This window comes from Mobula birostris, chromosome 16 (assembly GCF_030028105.1).
Source record: "Mobula birostris isolate sMobBir1 chromosome 16, sMobBir1.hap1, whole genome shotgun sequence".
Taxonomy (NCBI): Eukaryota; Metazoa; Chordata; class Chondrichthyes; order Myliobatiformes; family Myliobatidae; genus Mobula; species Mobula birostris.
This window is the reverse complement of record NC_092385.1, coordinates 11,731,338-11,750,843: the sequence shown is the minus strand read 5'-3', so window position 1 is coordinate 11,750,843 and position 19,506 is coordinate 11,731,338. Positions and strand designations below refer to the sequence as shown.

General features: G+C 45.8%; 1 protein-coding gene across 8 annotated transcripts in view; it reads left to right on the top strand.

The window, feature by feature from the left end:
* The window catches only part of sema3b (sema domain, immunoglobulin domain (Ig), short basic domain, secreted, (semaphorin) 3B), a 495,602-nt gene that overhangs the window by 288,430 nt on the left and 187,666 nt on the right, over nucleotides 1-19,506 (top strand). For 7 of the 8 annotated variants that reach the window (XM_072280301.1, XM_072280307.1, XM_072280306.1 and 4 more), the window contains one exon: nucleotides 12,946-13,100. In XM_072280301.1, coding sequence (XP_072136402.1) covers nucleotides 12,992-13,100 — 109 coding nt within the window. In that variant the 5' untranslated portion in view covers nucleotides 12,946-12,991. Of the gene's footprint in view, nucleotides 1-11,886; nucleotides 12,167-12,945; nucleotides 13,101-19,506 lie in introns of those variants that run through there. The other variant, XM_072280300.1, reaches the window with a different exon arrangement.

Genomic DNA, 19,506 nt, shown 5'->3' with positions numbered 1-19,506 from the left:
TCCAAGTTGTGGATATTGCCTCACTTGCTGAGTTCCTCCAGCATTTGGTGTATGTTGCTCAAGATTTTCAACATCTGTAGAATCTCTTGTGCCTATGATTTAAAAGGGACGTAAGGGGCAACTTCTTCCCCCCTGCCATCAGATTTCTGAACGGTCCATGAACACGACCTCCCTATTCCTCTTTTTGCACCATTTATGTATCATGGTAACTTGTAGTATGTTTTTATGCCAGTATTGTACTGCTGTTCCAAAACAACAAATTTCATGACTAATGTCAATGACAATGAATCTGACTCTGAACTATTTCATGTAGAGAGCAGTCAGTGTATGAAATGAACTGCCAGAGGAAATGGCTGAGGCAGGTACAAGAACGTATAAAAGATACTTGGACAGGGACATGGATAGGAAAAGGTCAGAGAGATATGGGCCAAACACCGGCAAAGGGGAACAGCCTAGACGGGCATTTTGGTCAGTGTGGATGGGTTGGGCCGAAAGGCGTGTCTCTGTGCTGTGTAACTGTGTGACTATTTGTCACGTTCACCCATTGTTCGAATCAATTCTCACTTAGTCTCGTTACCTGCCATTCCGTCTGTCAGTCGATTAACATCTCCTCACCTGCCTGCTTGTACTCCTCCTCCCCTCTCCAGCTTCTTATTCTGGTTTCTGCCCCTTCCTTCCCATTCCTTATGATGGATCGCAGCCCTCCGTCGATGCTGCCTGACCTGCTGCGTTCCTGAAGTATTCTGTGTGGGCTGTCCATCAGTTAATCCATAAATTCTCTCCTTCCCATCACTCTGTCTGTGCACTTTCCCATTTTCATCTCAAAAATAAACCTCGCATTTGGTGGCATATGCTGGCTGGTGGCGTAGTGGCATCAGCGCCGGACTTCAGAGCGAAGGCTCCCGAGTTCGAATCCAGCTGGCTCCCTTGCACGCTTTCCATCCGTGCTGAGTTGAGTGTCGAGCTAGCAACTCGGCCTCGTAAAAATAAGAAAGCCTGCTTAAAAAAACGCTGTCATGATGACGTCCCAATGACTCCACTCGGAGTTAAGGGCTTTCTTCTTCTTGGTGGCATACATTTTCATGTCACAACATGCACTACATTAGAGGTACTGGCTGTGGAAGGTCCCAAAAGGAATGAGACAGGCATCATGTAAATGCACACCTTTCTTACGGTGACCAGTGATCGCAGCATTCAATTATTTCAGAATCCATTCATACAAATTATAACAGAGATAAATCCTTACCTTTTAAATATCATGGAATGCTCTGAGGAATGTTCACGAACAAACTGGGGTGGCACAGTAGCATACTAGTTAGCCCAACGCTTTACAGTACCAGCGACCCGGGTTCAATTCCTGCCGCTGCCTGTACATTCTCCCCGTAACTGTGTGGGTTTCCTCCGGGTGATCCTGTTTCCTCCCACAGTCCAAAAGACATACTGGTTGGCAGGCTAATTGGTTGATGTAAATTGTCCCATGATTAGGCTAGGGTTAAATTAGGGGATTGCTGGGCAGCACGGCTTGAAGGGCTGGAAGGGGCTATTTCACGCTGTAGCTCAATAAATAAATAATATTAAATTAAATCATGATCCTGAGATTGAAAGCTTGACAACAGACATCAGCGTTAAGAAGCGTTCTTAAAGGGGTCGAGTGAGTTCTGGAGAGCTTTCAGAAATTCCACTGAGCAGTCCGTTTCTCAATGAATGGCCAAATTTGTATTTGCCACCAACTATGAACTGAATGTTTTTCACTTAATTGTTCTGTGCAGAGAACCGTGTGATGATGCTGCGTTGGGTGATAAAATGTTAGTCGGATTTTAAGTCTGCGTGCGTGTAGTTTGTGCTGGATTTGGCTTAATGCTGTGGAAAATCAAAGGAATGTTATGCTGAGTTGCTCTGGTGTTGGCAGCGTTCGTAGGGAAGCAGCTGAGCAGATGAGCTGCAGACACAGTGATGGCTCTGCACCTAATGCACTTGCTTATTACTTGTAATTTAGGCAATTTGTGAGGAAGATCAAATCAAAGACATCAGGATTGGGCCACAGTTTTGTTTTGCTGTGCTTCTGTGAAGCAATTAGTGGCAGTGTATCAGTAAGAATTGGCTGCATGGTGACCCAGAGATTAGGGAGACCAGTTGTGCAGCTCTTTTTAAAGTGAACCACCTGCCAACTTCAAGGAGTACATTCTAACTGACTACATTACTGTCTGGTGTGGGCTGGAGGGGGGGGGGTGCACTGCACAGGATCGAAATAAGATGCAGAGAGTTGTAAGCCTAGTCAGCTACATTATGGGCACTAGCCTCCGTAGTATCCAGGACACCTTCAAGGAGCGATGCCTCAAAGAGACAGCATCAATCAATAAGGACCACCATCACCAAGGTCACGATTTATTCTCATTGTTACCATCAGGTAGGAGGTACAGAAGCCTGAAGGGACACACTCAGCGATTCAGGAACAGCGTCTTCCCCTCTGCTATCGGATTTCTGAATGGACATTGAACCCATAAACACTACCTCACTAATTTTTATTTCTGTTTTTGTACTACTTACTTTTATTTAACTAATATATATATATATGTATTTCCTGTCATTCAAGGTTTTCTTTCTACCATGTATTGCATTGTACTGCTGCCACAAGGACAACAAATTTCATGACATACCAGTTATATTAAACATGATTCTGAGAATGAGATGGTGATTCTTTTGCAGAGGTTCCAGTAATGACACTGATTCAAGCCAATGAGTTGTGTTGGGATAAGGCAGCCTGGAAGTCATTACACAATTGTATAGACGCCAAAATCAATTAGGAAAAAAAGTGAATTAAAAATTAGAATCAGTTTTTTTTATCACTGACATACACTCAGAGGACACTTTATTAGGTACCTCCTGTAACTAATAAAGTGGCCACTGAGTACATGTCCATAGACCTCTGCTGCTGTAGACCATCTGCTTCAAGGTTCAAAGTGTTATGCAGACAGGTGCACACCATTGTAATGTGTGGTTATTTGAGTTACTGCCAACTTCTTGTCAGTTTGAACCAGTCTAACCATTCTCCTCTGACCTTTCTCATTAACAAAGGCATTTTAGCCCACAGAACTGTTGTTCACTAGATTTTGGTTTTGTTTTTTTTGCTCCATTCTCTGTAAACTCTAGAGACTGTCGTGCTTGAAAATCCCAGGAGATCAGCAGTTTCTGAGATACTCAAACCACCTCTCCTGGCACCAACAATCATTGCACGGTCAAAGTCACTTGGATCACATTTCATCCCCATTCTGATGTTTGGTCTGAACGACTGATCTCAGCCATGCCTACATACTTTCAGGCACTGAGTTGCTGCCACATGATTGGCTGTTTAGATATTTGCATTAATGAGGATGTTCTGAAATTTGTTTTGCAGCAGCAGTACAATGCAGGAGTTTAAAAAAATAATTGCTATCAGTCTTGAAAACAAATAGTGCAGAAGTCGAGTAGCAAGGTGGACTGTTCAGATATCTGAAGGCAGAGGGGAAGATGCTGTTCCTAAAATGTTGGTCTTTGGGCTCCTGTCCACCCTCTCTAATAGATGTAATGAGAAGGGGCACGGCTGGGAAGTGAGGGTCCTTTATACTGGATGTTGCCTTTGTGAGGCACAGCCATTTGAAGATGTCCTTGAAGGTGTGGAGGTTTGCACCCATGATGGAGATGACAAAGAAACATGCAGAAAAGAACACAGCATCTCCTCTCAATAAAAGCAAAATTATTTAGCCTGGATGACGCAGAGAAAGCTGGAGAATTCATACTTCAGAACTACCTCAGTCACTCACCAGTTGAATGGAGGTTGGTATTAGCTAATCAAACCCCCACCACACCCCCGTCCCCAAATACTGTCGACCCGCGTTGTGCTTTTCCTAATTATATTTCCCCTCTGGTCCACACTACAGGACTGAACTCCAGGCCGGGCTCACTTTCACGGGGTGTTGATTGTCTTCCAGTACCAGTAAGGGGCAGCAATGTAGCTTAGCTGGTAGAGCAGTGCTTTACAGTGCTAGCTGTAAAATTGGGGTTCAATTCCCGCCACTGTCTGTAAGAAGTTTGCATGTTCTCCTCGTGACCGCGTAGATTTCCTCCAGGTGCTCCAGTTTCCTCCCACATTCCAAAGACTTGTGGATTAGGGGTGGTGCATTGTGGGCATGCTAGGTTGGCACTGGATGTACAGCGAGAATTGCTGACTGCCGATCAAAAGCCATGCTGATTTAATTTTATCTGACACAGACGACACATTTCACGTATGTTTCGCTGTACATGTGACAAAAAAAGGTTATCTTTTATCTTTTTTTATAAACTAACGGGATATCTTGGGCACAGTTAATATTGTCCATAAGCAAGATACGTACTTGTGAGCTTCCTAGCACCGAGATATCACGGCACAGTGTATCATGGTGTAACATGCACAAAACGCTGGAGGAACTCAGCAGGTGAGGCAGCATCCATGGAATAGATTGAATAGTCAACATTTCAGGCTGAGACCTTCATCAGGACCAGTAAAGAAGGGGGCAGAAGTCAGAATAAAAAAGGTGTGGGGAAGGGGGAGGAGCACAAGCTGTCAGGGGGAAAAAAAAGTGAGTCCAGGTGAGGGGATAGGTGGGTGGGGAGGGAATGAAAGGAAATCATGTTTTTCTGTCTAGTTGTTTTGACCTCCTTGTCCCATGTAGTTAACTTCACTGATAGTTTTGCCTCTGTGTTTCAGTTTAGCTTTTGGTAGACAATTAAAGAATGTAGATTCTATAAGTTGCTGCCTTTATTCTACATGATTTAAGGGGGATGAATATCAGTGAATAGTATGGCTGGTGAATGTTAGTAAATGAGAATAACAGTTGTAGTATGATCACTCGAGTCGAGTATGATACTTTCCGAGTGGGTTGTCTGTTGGTGGGTCCTCAGGTGCCTATAGAGGCCAATCTGTGATCCACATATTCTGGTGCAGTTTGGGCAAGAGTAAGTGCTTGCGTTTAGTACAGATGTTCCCAACCTTTTTTTTTTATGCCATGGACCAATACATCTATCCAGGAGTCCGTAGACCCCAGGGGTTAGTGGTTGGGTCGTTTGGTTGTCCTCTGTGGCACAGCAGAGGTCGTTCTCATGTACCACAACACCCTCTTGAACAGATTTCCTCCAGGTGTACTTATTGAGTGCAAAGTCTTCGCAGTTTTTAGAAATAATGTTGAATTTCTTCAGGCCAATTTTGATGACATCTTTGAAGCATTTCCTTTGCCCACTAGGGATTCGAAGGATCTGTTTGTGGAGATGTGAGTTGGTATTGCTAAGTACCAATTACAAGAGGGGAGATTGTCCTTTTGGCTGCAGACACACCCTGATCAAAGCAGGAGTTCTTTCTGGTCATACTGCATTTCAAGGAGATGGATTTTACCTTCCCCACCCACCTTCACTCAGAAGTGTTCAAGTGTGGAATGACCTGCCAGCGGTTGTAGTAGATGCTGGTTCAATTGTAACAGTGAAGAGAAGTTTAGATAGGTACATGGATGGGAAGGGTTTGGAAGGATATAGTCTAGGTGCAGGTAGATGGGACTACACAGAAGATCAGGTCAGCGTGGGCTGAATTCAATGGACTCCAATCTCTTCTGCTTTTTAACAGGATTAATTTCCAAAATGTTCACTACCTTTGGAATAAACAAGTGTCACCCCTTTTAAAAAAAAGCTCACTCTCATTTCTGTGGACTCTTTCACCAGACCAAGCCTCAATGCATTAAATGACTCAGATAGTTTGTTCTTTTTGGAAACAGAGCCAAGTGTCATTACCCTATAAAGAAACTAAGAACCATCTGCAGCAAGAATAAAGATTTCCCAATGGTCGCTAGTCTGACACGTTGTGTGGTCAGATCCCTCTATGTTCTCTTGTGAGTCTGGCAGTCTTGTAGCTAAACAACTATGAGGAACACCGAGGGATAGCAATCCAATTGCATAAAGCATCTCGTTGATTAGTCCCCAGCCCCTGCTCATCCCCAATATCATAAGTAGAGCAACGACTTTGCAGTGATCAAGAAGATCATTCAGTTACTGGGACCGGGTGAGCTGTGATTCTCTCACCGCTGTGATTCTCTCACCACTTTGATGCACAACAAATAACTCCTTTGCAAACCTCAAGGTGCACGGCCTTTTTATATATAAAAAAAAAACAATCATCTTTGATGTTGTGTCCACATCTGTAGAGGTTATTGGAAACATCTGGGGGGGGAGCTAACAGTACAATCGCAGTCTGGCTGTTCCAGTGTAAATCAATGTGTTCGAGGTACAGCTGCAAATTCTTCTCATTTCTTAAGCATTTTGCGGGTGTGATTATTTTAAAGAATTAAGTACCGTTTTCTACCAAGTGAGATCTAACAAAATAAATTATCAACTGAGTTTCGCTTTGGGCTTAATTTTGACACACAAAGGACCATGGTAATGGGGGAGAGAGAAGAGGTGGCAGGGTAGTGTAATGCTTTACAGTGCCAGTGACCTGGACTCAATTCTACTGTGGTCTGTAGGAAGTTTGTAAATTTTCCCTGTGACTATGTGGGTTTCCTCCAAGTGCTCCTGTTTCCTCCCACATTCCAAAAACACACAAGTTAGTAGGTCCATTTTCATATGGGTGTAACTGGGCGTTGCGGGTTTGTTAGGCCAGAAGGGTGCTTCCTTGCTGTATTTTTAAACTGAAGAGTGGGGATGTTTTGTGTTGAGCATAAAGAGATTGTTATGTATCTTGCCAACTGCCCTGATGTGTATTACAACCTCTGAGGAGGAAAGGAAATTGGCCGATGTGCACAGCACGCTGTCACAAGCAGTAATCAAATAATAGTCAAATATAATCTACTTCAGTGATTTCCATCAAGGCATAGATATTAATCAGAATATTGAGGATAACAGTTCAGCGCTTTCATGCTGTACGATGGAGGAGTCCAGATGGGATTAGTGTGTCATCTGGGAAATGGTGTCTTTGACAGTGAAACACTCCCGCCTTGATACTGCCGTGTCAACTGAGATTTATGTGTGTGTCCAGGAGTGGTACATGAACCTAAAACCATGCGAAGTGTTCAGCTCCACCCAGCAATCCTCCGATTTAATCCTGATCTAATCACCGGACAATTTACAATGAATAATTAACCTACCGACTGATATGTCTTTGGACTGAGGGAGGAAACTGGAGCACCTGAATGAAACCCACGCAGTCACAGGGAGAACATACAGACTCCTCACAGGGTACGGTGGGAATTGAACCCATGTCACTGGTACTGTAAACCATGGGGACAACCACTACACTCCTGTGGTCACGGATTCATGGACCATTCGATGGCAGAGGTACCATCCTCAAATGAGTGTACCAAATACAAATTACTAAGACCTCACAGTGAGGGGTTCCTCCCAGTCAGAGCTTTCCTCTACAGACAACATGCTAAGCTTAATGTATGCTGCCCTCAGTGGGGAAGAACCAGTCACCCAACTTCTTTGCAGACTCTGGATTTGCTAAGTGGATATGGAGACCGATGCAAGGGTCCATATCCTAGTTCATCCCCTGCAGCTGTTTAATAGAGGACCCCCGATCTACAAGCTGTTCTCGGGGACATACACTGAGATAGATGTCAAATGCTGCTGGAGGAACGTCAACTCTGACTGAAGTCCATTGGTCTGCCAGAAGCCCATAGGTCTTCCAGTGCGGTGAGATGTTCAACAGGGAATTCTGAGGACCAGCTCAGTCCAGGCTGCGAGAGGGTATGCTGCGGGATGAGCTGGTGCTCAGTGCAGCCAATGCTAATGCTCCATGTGGAATGACCACAGTAAAGAATCCTTCTGCTGACGTACATGGTTGGAGAAAGCCACTCCAACAATCTCAGGACCTACAGCATCGGGTTCAGGAACAGTTATTACCCCTCAACCATCAGGCCTCCCCGTGATTCAGCAGACTTGCATGGAGCACTGTCACAGGAAAGCAGAATCCATCATCAAGGACCCTCATCACGCAAGTCATGCTCTTCTCACTGCTGCCAACAGGAAGAAGGCATAGGAGCCTCAGGACTCATACCATCAGGTTCAGGAGCAGTTATTACCCATCGACCATCAGGCTGTTGAACCAGAGGGGATAACTTCACACAACTTCACTTGCCCCATCATTGAAATGTTCCCGCAACCTATAGACTCACTTTCAAGGACTCTTCGTCTCGCATTCTTGATATTTATTGCTTATTTATTTATTTAGTTTTGTATTTGCATAGTTTGTTGTCTTTTGTACATTGGTTGTTTGTCCTTTTGGATGTAATCTTTCATTGATTCTATTATAGCCTTGGATTTACTGAGTTTGCCCACAGGAAATGAATCCCAGAGTTGTATATGGTGACATATGTGCTTTGATAGTAAATTTACTTCGGATTTGAGTGGCAATGGCACTTTTTGTTTGTGCTTTTTTTTCTCTTGAAGTTTACACAACTGTGTGCACTGACCACAAATGTAAGAGTGTGTGTACGTTGTGGTGCAGGTGCTGACAGGGCATTGTCTCAAGAGCTGAACACTCGCACACCTCCCAGACGGGCAACCCCTGCATGGTTTTGTTTTGAGATGTTACTTTGGCAAAGTTAGGGGTTGGGCTCCGTCCAGTTTGGAGTTTGATCTTTCGGATCACTGTGGGAGCCCAGGTGCCCTGTTTCCTCTGACTGCAGAGTTGTGAGGGAGTTGACCTGTTCTAGCATAACATGAACTACTACAGCAATGCTGTGACCAGAAGGATCGGGAGCAATGGGCATGGGTGTCTCAGCAGCATGAGGGGCAGCACCAGTAGGAACAGAACTATACTAGCAGGTGTAGATCTGTACTATCATAGTTGATACCAGCATCAACAGGATTAATGCCAGCACCGGCAGGGTTAACACTGGGAACAGCAGGTGTAGAGCTACATCAGTTGGGTTAATGCCAGCACAGTGGCGAATGGATCAGTACCAGAAGGGTGATTTCCAATACCAGTAGGGTGGATGCCAGCACCTGTGAAATGCAGGAGCAGCAACAGCAGCATCAGAGCTAATACCAGCAGAAGCATGGTGAACCCCAGCAGCAGAGTTGTCAATACCAGCAGAAGCATGGTGAACCCCAGCAGCAGAGTTGTCAATACCAGAAGCATGGTGAACCCCAGCAGCAGAGTTGTCAATACCAGCAGAAGCATGGTGAACCCCAGCAGCAGAGTTGTCAATACCAGAAGCATGGTGAACCCCAGCAGCAGAGTTGTCAATACCAGCAGAATTATGGTGAACCCCAGCGGCAGGGTTAGTCAATACCAGCAGAAGCATGGTGAACCCCAGCAGCAGTAATTGCAGGAGTTGCACCAACAGGGACCAGCAGTACCAACTTCCTATTCTGGACCTGCAGCCCTACATAAGGTTGGGGTGGGGAAGGTGGTTGGCGAGGTGCTTCAGGAGGGGTACAGCTCGCGGAATGTCTGAGGGCTCACAGGCAGAGAACGCAAGCCTCCTGTGCCATTAGCTATGAGCCCCAGAAAGGGGAAACAGTGAAATCCACAAGCCAGCTATGTGTATGCTCTGGAGGATTCCAGGCATGGTCTCTAAAGTACTGGTGTTGTATGGGGCAGGACTTTATAGCAGGGAGAGCAGAAACAATGAGAGAGAAAGTACAAGTCCTGTAGGGGGAGTTAGATACAATGGCAGCCACTACCAGCATGGTAGTGTAGTGGTTAGCACAATATTTGAAGTGCTGTCTGTAAGGAATTTGTACGTTCTCCCTATGACCCTGTGGGTTTCCTCCCAAATTCCAATGATGTATGGGGTAGTGTTAGGAAGTTGTGGTCATGCTCTTTAGCTGGTGGAAGTATGGCGATACTTGTGGCCTGTTCCCCAGCATGACCTCAGGTTGTTGGTCATTGATGGAAAATTATGAGGGACATAAACAGGGAAGATCAATGTGCTTCCCATGGATCCCTTAATGTTACTGGTCCATGGCATAAAAAGAGGTTGGGAACCCTTGGGGTAGATGGAGTCTTGTTCCACAGGTAGGGCAGTATTAGGACATGGACTTGGGGGGAGAAATTGAAAGGGGATCTGACAGGCACATTCCCCCCACAGAGGTTAGTGGGTATGGGGAGTGAGCCACCAGAGGAAGTGGGAGAAGCAGATACTATCACAAGCAAGTAACAGGCTGGAGATGCTGGTGGGACGCAGCAGGTCAGGCACCATGCATGTAAAGCAATAAAGAGCCAAGACTCTCCATCAGGACTGGGAAGAAGTCAGAATAAGAGGGTGGGTGGGGGGGTGGAGGGGAAGAAGCCCAATAAGAAACTGGGGGGAGGGGATGAAGTACATGTTGGCAAGTGATAGTTGAAGCCAGGTGTGTGGGGTAGGTGGGTGGCTGGGTGGGGTGAAGTGGGAAGCTGAAAGGTGATGGGTGAGGGTCTGACGGAGGAGGAATCTGATCGGGAAGGAGAGTGGCCCGGAAAGAGGAAGGGCACCAGAGGGAGGTGATAGGCAAGTGAGGAGAAAGGAAGAGGTGAGGGGGAGAAATTACTAGGTTAGAAAAATCGATATTAATGAGTAGCTGTTTGGGTGGGAATGTAGTAAAAGGATTTGGGCCTAATGCGGGCAAAGGCGTTAACGTATGGTCCGAACGGCCCGTATCTGTGCTATAAAACTGTGACTCACAGAACTGCCGTCGCTGCCTTTCATCTCCAAGCCTCTTAATAAACATACAAAAGTTTATTCACACACAAAAAAATCGTACAATAATCAGGGGTTGACAAAACTATTAACGATTTCAAATTAAAATACGATTACTATTATCTGCAAAACATTCATCTACAAAATCTCATGCGGGGTCCACCGTTCTCAGAACTCTCGCACGCTCCTTCCCCAAGAGCACCCCGGCACCAACGTAAACCCCGAAGAGGGGCAGGGAGTCGTCTCGGTCAGACCACTCGACTTGATACCGCTAATGCCCATCTCGGATAGGAGCAGGAGCGGCCGACTAGGAGAACCCGACCCCGGTACTGGGTGACCATAGATCAGGAGCGTGGAGCTAAACTGCAGCCAGAACTTGAGAAGCAGCCCCTTAACAGAGTCAACCACGGGCTTCAACCTCTCCCATTCCGTTTGCACGAGATACAGCGTCTCGTCCAGGCTACAGAAAGGACAGGTGGGCGGGGTGTCAGCGATCTGGCTCTGAAATCTGTTGCACGGCTCCTTCCACCCCAGGTCCCCAGAGTATAGGACAAAGACACAAGAGATTCTGCAGATGGTGGAAATCTAGGGCAGCACACACAAAATGCTGAAGGAGCTTAGCAGGTCAGGGAGCATCAATGGAAATGAATAAACAGTCAGTGTTTCGGGCCGAGACCCTTCTTCAGGAGAAACCGTCCCAACCCTTCAAGCACAACGGCGCGCTTGCTTCCAGAAGCGTGCAAAATCACTGTCTCCCCCCGGGTCCTGTAATTCTGTCTGGCGCAGAGGGACTTAGCGAAAGGGAGGTTCGAGAGTTAGGGTTAATTTGTGCAGCAGATCGGATGGGCTTCGATCTCGCCTGCGTCAGCGAGTAGAGAGAGAGGCCTTTTATAGAAAACGCGCCTCCACTCACCGCGCAGTAAGCACGGCTGGAGAGCACATTGTGGGACTCTTACAACCTGCTGCCAAACGAAAACCTCTTAACCCTCTTAGGAATGCTATAACGAGGGTCAGCGTTGGGCAACTCGTGGCAGCATTGGATGGGGAACGCGGGGACGACCCCCAAACCCCTTGACATGCCTCTGAGCTGTTGTTTGTTTAGGGGGATGCCCTGTGTTTACTTGGCCAATTAATCGCACGGGGCGGCATTCACTCACACACACACACACACACACACACACACACATCTGACATCTCCCCAACTCCTGCGCACAGTTGTACGCAGAAGTGCGAGGGGTGTTGGATTAAGTATCTTGGCCAGCGGCGCTTCGGGGGGAGTTTTAGAGCTTCTCTCTTGCGCTCTCTCGTACACACAGGCACTCCACCACACCCTCTGTTGCTGGCGGACCTGAGCATAAGCCGGTCTCGCTCTAACTCCCTTCTGTGGCAATTGAAGCCGGGCCAAGAATCAGAGAGAATGCGAGGAGAGGGAGCGAGTGAAAGCAGAGTCTTGTCCAACTGTCGGCAGCTCGCGTTTGTTGCAGGTAACAGAGAGAGAGCGGAGGGGGGAGTGAGGCAGCTAGGAAGGGTGAGAGAAAGAAGATGAGGGGGGAACTGAAAGCACTCTTGTACCTGTTCAGCTGTGAACAAAAGGGTGATTTTTAAAGTGCATTCCAGAATCTGTTCCTACGCGGAGAGTCAACTAGTTTCCAAAGTCGATCTGCGTGTGCGTGCGCGTGTGTGTGTATGTATGTATGTTTGTTTGTCTGTGATATGTGGTGTGTGTCTGTGATAATAGATATGTGGGTATGTGTCTGTGCATCTGTGTGTCTGTGCTTGAGAGTGTGGGTATGTGGCGTTTGTGCGCCTGTACGTGTGGGGTTATTAGTGTGTGTCAATGTGGATGTGTGTGTCTGTAGTTATTTATGTGTGGTTATATATGTGCGCCTTTGTGTGGAGATGCGGTATGTATGTGTGTGCAAACGCCTGTGAATATGTAGGTTTGTGTCTGTGTGTGTGGGTATGATTGTGTGTGTCAACGTGGGTATGTAATATACGTGTGTGTGTGTGTGTGTGTGTGTGTGTGTGTGTGTGTGTATGTATGTATGTGAAAGGAAGATGGTCACCCAGGTCCTGATAAAATTGAACAGGTTGGATCTTAGTTTGCAGAAGGAAACATTTACCCCCCCCCCCCCCCCCACACACACACACACACACCAGTTTCTCGGGTCGGGTGCGAGCGGCCGGGGCCGGGTGAGTGCACCTGTAACCGCTCCATCACCTGGGGCTTTTCTCTCACTCTCGCCTCACTTTCCCTCTGCAGATCTGAGCCGGGTCGCAGTGTGACGCCACGGTGAGACCGACCGACCATGAAACTTCTGTGGAACTGCCTCTTGCTGCAGCTGCTCTCAGTGGAAGGGTTTGGATTCCGGGCCAGGACGGTCAGCGGCAACCCAAGGCTGAAGCTATCGTACAACGGTGGGTCACCTTCCTGAGCGCGCCTGGCAAATTCATTAGCGAATCTATTAAGTAGCAGTCCGGGTTATTTATTGCGGAAAGCGCGGTTCAGCCTTAATCTCATTAACCCATTCAGCTCTGTGTGTACTGAGAGCGGCGCTAGCTGTCGGTACATCAGGGAGTTTATCCATTTTGCGTTGAGGATTGATCACTGCACGGTAGGTGACTGGCAAAGTCTTGCATTTACGGAGCGCCCAGGCCTCCACGGACTTGCAGCGCAAATAGCGATGTGACATTGACCCTAGTAATCTATTTTGATCTATTTCAGGAAATGATTTTTTTTTGTAATGTAGTCTTTCTCTGTCTTGCTGAGTGTTTTCAGCAGTTTCTGGCTCTGTTGTCTCAAAGCTAAAAGTAAACGTATTATCAAAGTAGTATGTGTTGCCACGCATTACCTTGAGATTCATTTTCTTGCAGGCATTTACAGGAATATCATGGTCGAATATGGTTATGTATATGTACTTTGATAATAAAATCACTTTGAACTTTGAATAGTTCAAAGATATCCCTTCTGATTCTTCTTCACTCTGGCGGATACAAACCTAGCCTGAGACATCTCCGAGGGATCTATCCTGTGTCCAACATATTGGTGCAGTTACAAAGGAGGCACAACAGTGGCTTTATTTCATTAGGAACTTGAGAAGAATTGCTATGTCACCAAAGACACTGCAAATTTCTACAGATGAACAGTGAAGAGCATTGTAACTGGCTGCATCGCTGTCTGGTATGGTGGGGGTGTGGCGCAGTACGGCACAGGACTGAAATAAACTGCAGGAAGCTGCGAACCCAGCTCCATCGTGGGCCCAAGCCTTCCCAGGACATCTTCAAAAAGCAATACCTCAAAAAGGTGGCATCCATCATTAAGGAACCCCATCACCCAGCACAATGACCACTTCTCATTGCTACCATCAGGAAGGAGGTACAGAAGCCTAAAGGCACACACTCAACAACTCAGAAATAGCTTCTTCCTCTCTGCCATCAGATTTCTGAATGGACATTCAACCTATGAAAACTGTCACTATTTTTCCTGTTTCTTTTTTTCTCTTTTTGCGCTACCCATTTAATTTAACTTTTTAAATACATACTTCTGTCTGTAATTTACAGTTTTCATTATTATGTATTGTAGTGTACTGCTGCTACATAACAATAAATTTCACAACATATGCAGATGATATTAAACCTGATTCTGATTCTGACCCTTTCCTCATTGTTCATTCCGGCTGTCCAATCTTCTTGCCATGTATTAATATTTTCCTAAGACCAAAGTTTTACCCAGCGGAAGTCATGGTCTCACCTACATAAATGGAAAATGTTCAGAAGGTCTCGGCCCATAACATCGACTGTTTATTCCTCTCTATAGATGCTGCCTGGCCAGCTGATTTCCTTTAGCACTTTGTACGTTTTCCTGCTTTGCCCAGCTTTGGAGAAAGACCAGACGTCTGTAATGTTCTTCTGTCTGCTGTTGCTACCTGACTGGCCAAGTAATTCCAACCTTCTGTGCTCTTATATTTGTTTCAGTGACATTAATGGAGAAGCAAATGTTGGTTGGGTAGGGGAGCAACAACAACCAACTTGCTGGGTCAGGTAGCACCTGTGGAAGCAGAGGGTGGGCAATGCTTTGGGTAGAGTCCCTGCATCAGGATTGAGTGTATGGAGGGGAGATAGTCGGTGCGATGGAGGGGTGAGGAAGGGGTCTAGCAGGTGATAGCTGGAACTAGGTTAGAAGAGGGGTGATGGATAGGTGGAACTATTTGGGTCAATCTCCCTGATCACCTTGCTAAGATACAACCTTATAAGTGTTATATTGGTTTATTATTGTCACACATTCCTAGCTATAGGGAAAACCCTTGTTTTGAATGCCATTCATACAGGTCATTTCTTTACATCGCTTCATCAGGGTGGAATAAAGAAAAAGAAACAACAGAATTCAGATTATAGTGCAGTGCAGGCAGGCAGTTAGGTATAAGATCATGACAAGGTGGAGTATGAGGTCAAGAATCCATCTTGTATCGGGGGGCCATCAATAGCCTTATATGAGCAGGACAGAGCTGTCCTTGGCCAGGTAGTACATGCTTTCTGCCTGATAGGAAGGGGAAACATAGAAACATAGAAAATAGGTGCAGGAGTAGGCCATTCGGCCCTTGGAGCCTGCACCGCCATTCAGTATGATCATGGCTGATCATCCAACTCAGAACCCTGTACTTGCCTTCTCTCCATACCCCCTGATCCCTTTAGCCACAAGGGCCATATTGAACTCCTTCTTAAATATAGCCGATGAACTGGCCTCAACTGTTTCCTGTGGCAGAGAATTCCACAGATTCACCACTCTCTGTGTGAAGAATTTTTTCCTCATCTCGATCCTAAAAGGCTTCCCCTTTATCCTCGAACTGTGACCCCTCGTTCTGGACCTCCCCAACATGGGGAACAATCTTCCTACATCTAGCCTGTCCAATCCCTTTAGAATTTTATACATTTCAATAAGATCCCCCCTCAATCTTCTAAATTCCAGAGAGTATAAGCCTAGCTGATCCAGTCTTTCATCATATGAAAGTCCTGCCATCCCAGGAATCAATCTGGGAAGAAGAGCGGAAGTCCAGGGTAGGTGGGACCTTTGATTATGTTGGCTGCTTTACTGAGGCAGTGAGCAGTGTACTTTCTGATTTTAAAATTCACTGCCATTAACCTTCTAAAACTATTTCAAAAGCAGAGCACAGCTTTACTGAGGATTTTTTTTTTACTTTTCATGCTTCCTGCTTCTGATGCCTTTTACATCTCAAGGTGGGAGCAGGTGTTCACCTGAAGTGCATGGTTGAAATCTGGGGTAGGTGTTAAAGTGGAGCAGTTTGCTTGATCGAGTTGGTTCTGTGAGCAAGCACAGTGTGCTCATGGAACTGAAAATCCCGGGCTGTTCTATGATGTTCTCCTGTTCTCCTGCTTTGTGCTGCATTAAGCGAGCGGGGTGGGGACACAGAGGGAATGGAGGGGAAGCATTTGGCCACCAATGTGAGGTGTGATGTTTCTGTGAGGCAGGAGCTTTGCAGATATGCAACTCATTTGTAATGTTTTCTTCCTGTCTTAACCTTAAGTGTTCCTTTTAAGAAACATGACTGCCGTCAGATTATATGATATCATCATCATTATGTGCCATGTTGTATGACTTGGGGGATCAAGGTCTCCATGACCAGGATTGTTCTTGGCAAGTTTTTCTACAGAAGTGCTTTGCCATTGCCTTCTCTGGGCAGTGCCTTTACAAGATGGGTGACCCCAGCCATTGTCAATGCTCGGCAGAGATTGCCTGACTGGCGTCTGTGGTCGCGTAGCCAGGACTTATCATATACACCAGGTAGTCATACAACCATCTACCAGCTGCTCCCATGGCTTCATGTGGCCATGATTTGGGGGCTAAGCAGGTGCTACATCTTGCCAAATGGTGACCTGCTGGCTAGCGGAGGGAATGAGCACCTTACACCTCTTGGTGATATATCTCCACCCCGCCACCCTTAATATATTGGAACAGAATTAGGCCATTTAGCCCATCGAATCAGTTCTCTTATTCAATCCTGGTATTTTTCAATACCATTCTCTTTCCTTCTCCCTTTAACCTTCTTACCAATAGAATCTCTGTCTTAGATGCACACAATGATTTGGCCTACACAGCCCACTATGGAAACAAATTCGACAGAAATACCTCCTCATCCCAGTTCTAAAGGGCCATCCCTTTATTCTGAGGCTGTGTCCTTAACCTTATAGATTATCCTAATTATTGAACTGCCATCTCCACCTTCACACTATTTAGGTCTTTCAGTATCTGATAGGTTTCAATGAGATTCCCCTCTCATCCTTTTGAACTCCATGGAAGTACAGGTCCAGAGTCATCAAACATTCCTCATATGTTAAGACTCTCATTCCTGGGAACATTCTGAATGTCATTGTAATAGCTGTTTGGGGGGCCTCACTCTGTGTCACTAGGATCTGGGGTACCAGATCTCCGGGTCACCTCGAGTCACCAGGGTCCTGATTAAAACACATCTCTGCAACACAGAGATCATTGGCTGGCTAATTGGCAACCAAATCAAAATTCAAAGTTCAGAGTAAATTTATAAACCATGTACATATAGTGCCTATAAAAAGTATTTAACCTCCTTGGAAGTTTTCACATTTTATTGTTTTATAACATTGATTTACAGTGGATTTAATTTGGCTTTTTTTGACACGGGAAAAGACTTTTCTTTGTTAAAGTGAAAACAAATCTCTACAAAGTGACCTAATTTAATTACAAATATAAAACAGAAAATAATTGATTGCTTAAGTATTCATCCCCTTCAAGTCAATATTTAGCAGATGCACCTTTGGCAGCAATTACAGCCTTGAGTCTGTGAGGATAGGCCTCTATTATCCTTGCACATCTAGACACTGCAGTTTTTCCTCATTCTTCTTGACAAAACTTTGTTGGATTGTATGGGGATTGTGAATCAAAAACCCTTTTTCAAGTCTATCAACAAATTCTGACTTGGTCACTCCAGGACATTAACTTTGTTGTTTTTAAGCCATTCCTGTGTAGCTTTGGCTTTATGCTTGGGGTCGTTGTCTTGCTGGAAAACAAATCTTCCCCCAAGTTGTAGTTCTCTTGCAGACTACATCAGCTTTTCCTCCAGGATTTCCCTGTATTTTGCTGCATTAATTTTGCCCTGTACCTTCACAAGCCTTCCAGGGCCTGCTGCAGTGAAGCATCCCCATGGCATGATGCAACTCCCTCCATGCTTCACAGTAGGGATGGTGTGCTTTTTGATGATGCCAAACATAACATTTAGTCTGATGACCAAAAAGCTCGATTTTGATTTCACCAGACCATAGCACCTTCCTCCAGCTGACTTCAGACTCTAGCTGAGATTTCCAACAGTGATTTTTTCCAACAGTGGCTTTCTCTTTGTCATTCTCCCATAAAGCTCTGACTGGTGAAGCTTCCCGCAACAGTTGTTGTATGCACAGCTTCTCCTATCTCAGCCTCTGAAGCTTTTATCTCCTCCCAGGTTGTCACAGGTTTTTTGTTGGCCTCTCTCACTAGTCCCCTTCTTGCACGGTCACTCGGTTTTTGAGGACGGCCTGCTGTAAGCAGAGTTACATTTCCATTTCTTGATGATTGCCTTAACTGTACTCCAAGAGATATTCTATGACTTGGAAATTTTCTTGTTTCCATCTCCTGGCTTGTACTTTTCAATAACCCTTTTGTGGAGCTGCTTGGAGTGTCTTTTTGTCTTCATGGTGTTAGTTTTTGCCAGGATACTGACTCACCAGCGGTTGGACCTTCCGGATACAGGTGTATTTTTACTACGATCAATTAAAACATCTTGACTGCACACAGGTCAACAAAAACATATCTCCATTTAACTAATTGTGTGTCTTCTAAACCATCCAGTGATGATCTGGTGTGTCATATTAAAGGGGGGTGAATACTTATGCAATCAATTATTTTGTGTTTTATATGAAGAAGAAAGCCGATAGCTCCGAGTGGAGTCATCGGGACACCGTCGTGACAACGTTTTTGTAGCAGGCTTTTTTTGTTGTCAGGTCACTCGTCTGAGTGCTACTGGTACCGTGTAACCCAGTACTACCTGTCGCGTGGTCAGGTAGTCAGGGACTAAGCCGGCTCCCCCACCAGGCTTGCCTGGCGAAGAGGGTGGCTAGACACCCTGCGGGACGAAAGACGAGACCTGTCAAAGGGCGGATGAACCCTCTCGTAGGGTCAACGGCCATCACGTGCCGTGAAGCGCGGAAAGGGCATCCCTTGCATCGAAGCTTGGTCTGGCCATTCACTGCAACGGAACTTCCCCCAGCCATCTTGAACCCCACTATGTCGCTGGATCTGGGAGGGGATGTTGAGAGGGTGGGTCTGGACCTGTGCAATCCCCTACTCACCTAAATCCATTCACGCACACGCTGTTCCCATTCTGAGGAGTGGGGTACCACCCCACTAACTGACTGAAAGGAACCATCATCATCCTATGGGATGGACGGCCAGAGAGAGCAGGCTTTCTTATTTTTACGAGGCCGAGTTGCTAGCTTGATGCTCAACCCAGCACGGATGGAAAGCGTGCAAGGGATTTTTTTTTTTGTGTTTTATATTTGTAATTAATTTAGATCACTTTGTAGAGATCTGTTTTCACTTTGACACGAGAGGGTTTTTTCCTGTTGATCAGTGTCAAAAAAGCCAAACTAAATCCACTGTGATTCAATGTTGTAAAACAATAAAACATGAAAACTTCTGGGGGGGGGGGTGAATACTTTTTATTGGCGCTGTATATGTCACCATATACAACCTTAAGTTCTATTTTCTTGTGGGCATACACTGTAAACGCAAGAAACAGAG